Source organism: Adiantum capillus-veneris, chromosome 8 (assembly GCF_014529385.1).
Source record: "Adiantum capillus-veneris isolate H3 chromosome 8, ASM1452938v2, whole genome shotgun sequence".
NCBI classification, from domain to species: domain Eukaryota; kingdom Viridiplantae; phylum Streptophyta; class Polypodiopsida; order Polypodiales; family Pteridaceae; genus Adiantum; species Adiantum capillus-veneris.
In genome coordinates, this window is record NC_140938.1 from 81854960 (window position 1) to 81862987 (window position 8028).

The following is an 8028-nucleotide window of genomic DNA, read 5'->3' on the forward strand; positions in this document are numbered from 1 at the left end:
TTTAATTTAATTCATTTTAAAACAATTGATAAAAGAACCAATAGAAATTAAGTTCTCTAGAAGACTATTGGATAGCCTCCCAAGGGGTCCAATGAGCATTAACAGCCCAATGGCTTGCCCGATTCCTATTGGACAAAAGACAAAGGGGTCCAATGAGAGTTTAATTGCATTAATTAAATACCTAAATCTATCACAAAAGGGGAAAGGGGGACACATGTCAAAAGGCTATCACTTATGCTTCTGAATTATCATTGGCTAAGCTTTGCAGGGTCCAATGGGGTGCCATCGTGAGTAAAATCCGAGAGGGGTCGACCAAGAGAGAGAGGGGGCTGATTTTGGCAAGGCATTATCACACACACACACACACACACACTCACACAATCTCATGTGTGAATCAAGAAGATGCTCTCTCTCTCTCTCTCCTTCTCAAGTTTTAATGGAAAGCTCATCATCTACTCCTAGCTTGTGAGAAGGGAGGCCTACACCAACAACTCTTGGCTTTGTGATGCAAATCCAACCAAGAGTCAAGATTCAATGCATGCTCATCTCCTCTACCATACTAATTACTAAGCTATGCTAAGATTTTATGAGTGATTATGTGAGGAGATACACTTCTTTCTCGTTAGTCGTATACTCCTTCTTCCTCTCAATCTACTCTCATATCCCACCAGCTCTCACCATCTTCAAATGTGTGCGAGGTCTTGGGTCTAAGACCGTGAGGGAATTGATGTTGTGTTTTACAAGTGTGTGCATGGTGCTTGAAGCTTCCATCTTCATTACACCAGCAAGTTATTGAAGGAACACAAAGTATTGTATTGTAAAATGTCTCCTTTGATGGGGAAAACCTATAATACAAATCCTTTTGGAGGGGGGACCGGCTCCATGCAAATCCGGTCCTCAACTGTTGTCAATAGCTTAATTTCTCTCTCTTTTGAAGTATTGTTCATGCCTATCTAACTAGGTGTTATGCTTTTTGTTGCTCTCTCCATCCAAGCACTCTTGCTATGCTCATTAAGAATCTATTCTAATGAAATTCTCACTATGCTTATGCTATTTTCTGCTACACACAAGTTACTAGGCCATTAAATGTTTACATAAGACTGCCAGTGCACTTTTTCCCCTCATTACGAGGTATTTTCTCCCCATGCTTTTTATGTATTTCCATTATTCCAGGGCTATGTTATCCTGTACTCACATAGTTAGTTATACATTCTTTGTTGTGCGCCTTGAGCTTCTTCTCCATTTCCAAGCTATGTGTGCATTCCTGTAACCCTAACTCCAACAATTAATATTAGAGAAGATTGTGTGTCATCGAGCATTACCTCGTCATGGTTGCTAGTACCCCCTTGCTCACTTTCTCTAATTTGTGTAAGCTTCAGCTAGCCGATAAATACTTTGGGGTGTGCTTAGACTCTAGATTTGAGCTCATTTTGACCTCCATTTCCACTAGTGCAAGTAGTGTACATGTAATTTTGTCCATTTGTGAAACATTTTTACCTTATAAGCTGAACCATAAGCTGGATGGTAGTATTGATTGCTATACAACAAGGCTTGTTATAAAAGGTCATGCTCAATAAACTTTTGTTCCCACTTGTCATATGGCTACTGCTCATTTCATTTGTGCATGGACGACTTATTTTGGATGAGATGTATATATGTCAGACATTAAAACGGCTTTCTTGAATGGTGGTTTGTACATGAACAAGCGTGCATATGAAAATAAGCATTGTATGGTCTAAAAGAATCTTCTCATGCTTGGAAAGCCATTTGACAGCATTTGGTTTTTGAAATAGTTCGATTGAGAGCACTTTGTATGTAAAGCATGCAAATGATGTATATCTAGGTCATTGTTGTGTATGTGGATGTTTTACTAGTCAGTGGTCTGAATGGAACAAATGTTAGTGAACTTAAGTCTGATTTGAATTCCACATTTGAAAAATCAAATTTGAGACGTTTGCATCAGTTTTTGGGCATTCAGCTTAAGTACTTAAGTAGTGTGATGCGGGTATCTCTCTCTCTCTCTCTCTCACACACACACACACACACACACACACACACACACACACACACACACACACACACACACACACACACACACACACACACACACACACACACACACACACACACACACGCTCTTGAAGTATGGGATCAAAGATTACATGGCTTAACAAAGACATCATCAAAGCCACTTCCATGTTGATGTGGATAAGAAAATTGTTTCCAATTACCACTAAATGCTCTATGAGATGAGTTGAGAGGAAGAAATCCAATAAAGAGGCTCTTACAAACACTACACCAACTTAGGGTACAAGTGAAACTTGAGCCAGCAAGAAGACAATTTATACTTGTTTACGTGTCTACAAGAATGTGTTCTTTATTGGAAAACATTTCAAGAATGTGTTCTTCATTGGAAAACGTTTCAAGTTTAAGTTTAAGTCCCCATTCGATTGAGTGCACATGGTGGTGGTTAGGTTTTGGCTTGCTTGATTAAATCAACCATAATAGAAGTGTTAGGGAAAGGTTCTACTATAGAGACATGACCAAAAATTTAGAAGCTAAATCATGGTGTCCTCAAAATGGAGTCCTTCTATTTTGAGTCCTTCTACCTCCTAAAATTGGCTAAGACATACATGGCTTTGTATATAACTTCTTTAGGCTTGTTGCCGTATGCCCATTCGTGTGATATTACAGTTGGTCAACTTATCAATAAGGCAAGTATACTAATTTCTAAGCTTGTATACATGCACATAGTCTCGAACACTCGGCCCATAAAGTTTGATTGCTACACATAGCTATTGAGAATGCCAAACAGAGGCACTCTGGCTTGCTCACTTTAACAAAGAAACTAGAAAAAAATCAAGGAAATTGTATAACTTGCACAATACTCAAATTTTTGTATCATGTGAGTTTTTTTGTTATAAATTTTGTATAGAGATAATTAGATCTAGGGTAAGTAATATAGCATGTGATAAAATCCATATTCTACATCGTCTTAAATGATATAAAGGCCCCAGATAACGAGGATAGTTACAACTTGAAGAGAAAGGGTCGTGTGTTACTTATAAAAATCAACAGACATCTAGTTTTCAAAATACATAACTTGAAACCCTCGACATGGTGTGGAATCCACCTGGGGTATTCACTATGTAAAATGTCTCTATATCACGTGCATTCACCAAAATGGATTAAAAGTACCCCTTTTATGCTTTATGTACACATATTTCTGTAACTTTACAAGAATATATAATCCCTTTTATTGAACGCATGTGCTATGTTACATATACTTCGGTAAGCTTCCCTAGGGAATCCTTTGTACAATCACCTTAAAAAATAATTTGTTCTAGGATGAGCTTCTCAAAGTAGTGATTGTGCGCTCTCTTTCTTTCTTCTCTATTCAATATCCTTTTCACTAGAAACCCCATAAACCTATGTTGAGACAAGATTAGAGAATCGATGTTCCACATCTAGAGGTTATCGCTATTCTGGATCCCAATGTAGAAGCTTTTTAGTAATTGGAAATGGACAAATTGTCAAACTATGCCATTGATTCTGCACCAAATCATAGACAACCACAAAGTTATTGTCTAGACAGAAGGACATAAGGTTTTGCACTCCAAGGACATAGATTATCTTAGGAGGAGGATTCCCTAGGGAAGGGCAAGCAATTTGAGACATCGTCCAACTGTCTTCACCGTTGAATTTCCAAATATCAAGGGCCTTGCCAAGGGTGTCATCTCCAACCAAGAAGATAGAGTTATTGCAAGCAACCAACCTAGGTCTACGGGAGTCAGGTGTGTCATGAAGGGTGAACCAAGGCTCTTGGGAATGAATGGCCACCATGGTGTACTCATGAGGAGCCATACACAATGCATAGAAGGAGCCATTTAGGTGGATCATTTCTTGGTCAGGTTCGATGATCGTACCGGACGGAAGTGCGCCGATATGGCGCCACTTGGGGAGGGGGAATTGGATGTCAAGGGCCTCGATGACGCAATGTCCCTGTGCGAAGCTGGCCGCTAGGATTTTGTCAGGGCTAAAGCCAAAGGTGACAAGGGTGGCATCACCACCAAATAAAGGGGGGAGCGCGAGGGTTGATGCTGATGTAGGGCTAGCGATGGGGTTGTAGAAGTGGAAAGAGAAGGGAGCATTAGGGTCTGAAGAGGGCGTCTTGGGGTCCGTTCGAAGCAAGACAATGGTGAAGCGGCCGGCCGACCAAGAGTTGACGATGGTGGAGTGGGCGGGTGCTTGGTAGGGAAGGACGTGCCAGCAGCTATGCTGGAAGTCGTAGGCAGCAAGGGCGGTGGGGGCGAAGTAAAGGAGGGAATGAGCCGGTTCCCGCCGGTAGTCGGAGACGGCCGCCTCGACAGTAGCCTCTCCAGCCAGCTGCTTCAGCAAAGAGGTGGCCGACATCGGAACGGACACGGCATCCTGCATTTGACTGTCGACGAAAACGTCGGTCGCTTGCTTGGCAGAAGGGCTGGCATCAAAGAAGACAGGCATGCAGTGATCGTCCTCATCGTGGGACGTGGAGACGAACTCGTCGTCGGGAAGGAGACAGGCCGACCTCAGCGACCATTTCTTGGAAGGCCGGATTGCATGCAGCAAGGAGGGGTTGCCTTCCTGCGCTTGGAAAAGAAACAACGGAGACCTTCGCATTGGCGATTCCATGTCTTCCCTTTCTCCTTCCCTCCCTCTCTCTCTCTCTCACCCGCAGTGCACGCTTCGATCTGCCTGCTTGCACCCGTAGACGTGACTCTCCAATCGGTTTCTTTGGAGCATGCCACAACAGTGAGTTTTGCAATTAAAAAAAATAGATGCCTACCAAGCACCCGCCCACACCACCATCGTCAACTCTTTATGTCTCAAGGATCTTCCAACATATACTTGCTCAATCTAAAATAAAATGCATTAGCTAAAAGATTCTTTCCAAGGCACCGTCGATTCCCCTATTTGCCCTCTGCTCGCCTCTCTACACCTGCGCAAAGATGATGACCTCGAGCTAATCCCCCCCCCCCTTCCTCTCTCCGGCCCCCGAAGGATCGACATAGCAATGTGGGCACTTATGATCATTTCGCGTGCCTCAGTGGAGAGAGAGAGAGAGAGAGAGAGAGAGAGAGAGAGAGAGAGAGAGAGAGAGAGAGAGAGAGCGCTGCCTCCACCGCTCCTTTCTTTTTCATAGAGAGAGAGAAGCAGGCGTGCATGAAAGTACTGCTCCTTGACAGGTTTTCGACATGGAAGAGAGAGAGATGGAGGCAGCTCATCCCCTCCATTGCTTCCCTCACCTTTGTGTGCGCACTCTCGGCCTGAGAGAGAGCAGGAGCTTGGTACCTGCTTGGTTTGTAACTGTGCATGAGAGAGAGAGAGAGAGAGAGAGAGAGAGAGAGAGAGAGAGAGAGATGCATGGACACCTGCGCATGAGAGTGTGTGTGTCTCCCTCGCTTGGTACCTGTTTGGTTTGTAACTGTGCATGAGAGAGATAGAGAGAGATGCATGGACACCTGCACATGAGAGTGTGTGTGTTTGTATGTGTGTGTGTGTGTGTGTGTGTGTGAGAGAGAGAGAGAGAGAGAGAGAGAGAGAGAGAGAGAGAGAGAGAGAGAGAGAGAGAGAGAGAGAGAGAGAGAGAGAGAGAGAGAGATGCATGGCGAAGCAACTCTTTTAAGTTTTTTTTTAATCGCGCTCCCCGTCAATGTGTACCACATACTTGCTCAATGGCTCCTTGTGATCCCTTCCTTGCCTCCGAGGAATGTCTTTCTTACCTTTTCTCTTAACACTAGAATGGTAACAGGACACTTTTGTGTCCTGTTAAGTGACCATTTTTCTTGAATTATTTGAAGAGTATGAAATTGAATTTCTAGGTGCTATATATCCACAAAGTTGCCCTATGAGCTGAAAAAAACTTAGCATTTTTTTTTGAGTATCGATCTCACCATTAACCTTACTCTTGCACAACATTTTTGAACCTAAACTGTGTGAAAAAACGGGTCCTGTTTTTGGCTTTTTTTCAAATTTTGGCAACTATACCACTCTAAACTTCATGTTTGTGAGGTTTAGATGGCTAGAGGTTAGGCCTTCATAGTTCTCAACATGTTTTGATGCTTGTAGGGAGAGCTAAGTGTTAAAATTGAAAGTTATGACCAATTTACAAGAATTGCATAATCCTGTTTTTTTGCCCAGAATTAGCACATTTATGATTTTTTTGGTGCCTTTCTTGATATTCAAATTCAATTTTGATTGTGTAAGTGTAATGTATAACATAAAGCTAATCTTCCTTGAGTTTTGGGGGACCTAATATGCTATATAGCATAGTATATGATGATGATTGAGTTTTTTGATTGCTGAAGAATACTATACATTTTAGAGTAGCAAGTATATCTTTCTCAATATTGCTAGTTTCTTAGGCCAATTGTGTGTATTTTGTAGGTAGTGACCATATCTAATCATAGACTACAAACTTGGCTAGATATTGAGTAGTTTCTATGGGTCTCTAGAGGTCATAATGCTAAACCCAGTTTTTTCATGTTTGCTGTATTTAGCACTTTATCATTGCCCCCAAGGTTCCAATTCTAAGAGATCCATTATCCTTTTGACATGCTCCATGGCTCCTTTTGAATCCAGAGGCCCAAAGGGAACTAAGAAAACATGTATATAGTATCTGTATTGAGCGTGACTATAAAAACTTTGATGATAGGTCCGCAGAATGGCAAAAATGCAACTTTTTTGTACCTATGTTTTTTGCCCCAAAAAAAAATAGTGAGGTAAAAGCAACCATATGTTTTGGTCACCAACCCATTGAAGTTAACGGGGCATTTTATCTCATGTCCTACAAAAATCTCCACTCTTATTTATATGCAATCAACCATAAGAAATTGTTGTTTTGGGCAAAATGCACTGGTCCATCAACTTTGGAGGCTTGTAGTGACCAAGGGATGAGAAAAATTACAAGTTTCTCATTTTTTCCATATGTAGTAGTTATTGAACTATAAGCTCATGAAAGGATTTTTCAAAATGAGTGGATCTACTATGGTTTTGTAAATTTTTCCCAAAACCCTGAAAGGACACTTTTATGTCCTGTTAGGTTACCATTCTAGTGTTAACCCTTACAAAACAAGAGCCTTGGATTTGAGCCCTCACCAAAGCAAACTTGTAGTTCGTGTTGTTGGGCTAACCATCCAAGTAGATGCCCGCGTTGCAACTCCAGGTGCCCTCTGTCTTGTTAAACATACGAGGACCCCCCCCCCCCCCCCCCCCCCCCCCCCCCCCCCTCGAGGCATGCTTCTGCTCCATTCGCCCTTTTTGGTGTTGAACACATCCGTTGTCACAGTCTCACTCTAATGATTGCACCAATTTGTACATTTTTGTTTGCTGCCAACGGGTATCACCTGGTATTCTTATTGTTTTTTGATTTTCCCACATCTGGTAGCCCTTATTGGAAGGAGAAAAAACAATAAAGAAAAAAGAAAAAATATCAAGTCCAGAAAAAAGAAAAACACCCAAGTCTATTAATAGACAAAAAACAAAAAAACAAAATTGTAAAGAGAGTTGAACACCCGTCGAGACACATCTGTGTAGGGAGCAAAATCTAGTCATGTCTTCTTCTCTAGGGTTGGGTAGGGTGAGGGTTTCTCTTTCAAGTGGGGGAGCAAGCTTCAAGGGAGTTCATGTGCCTACTCTCTCGAATAGACCGTGAAGTTCCGAAGGGCCTAGCCGTTAGCAACAACATGGTGTTGGCTCATGCCCAAAGAGAGGCCGCCATCAGAGAAGTGGTAAGCCTACACACACTTAAGCAAAGGACGAGGGGGTCTCTCTCTCTCTCTCTCTCTCTCACACACACACACACACACACACACACACACACACACACACACACACAAAATGTAGCACCCCCAGGGGATTCACTATTAGTAATGGGGGGATGTCACCTACGGGCATAAAAAAGAAACCCCCTTTGTACGGTATCTTACTTGCTAACCTACCCCCCTACATACAGACAAGATACATACGTTCTCGCAATGAGCTATCCCC

General features: G+C 42.3%; 1 protein-coding gene across 1 annotated transcript; it reads left to right on the forward strand.

Annotated features, from left to right (window-relative positions):
• Positions 1-3401: 3401 nt before the first annotated feature.
• Positions 3402-4905, forward strand: LOC147452447 (uncharacterized). Its single transcript, XM_086519254.1, has one exon. It carries the CDS (start codon positions 4276-4278, stop codon positions 4903-4905), a length of 630 nt encoding a protein of 209 aa, XP_086375380.1. The 5' UTR covers positions 3402-4275.
• The last annotated feature ends 3123 nt before the right edge of the window (positions 4906-8028 follow it).

Excerpts from the sequence above, each read along its gene's own strand:
- LOC147452447 (XM_086519254.1), top strand. The coding sequence starts at position 4,276 with ATGCTGGAAGTCGTAGGCAGCAAGGGCGGTGGGGGCGAAGTAAAGGAG.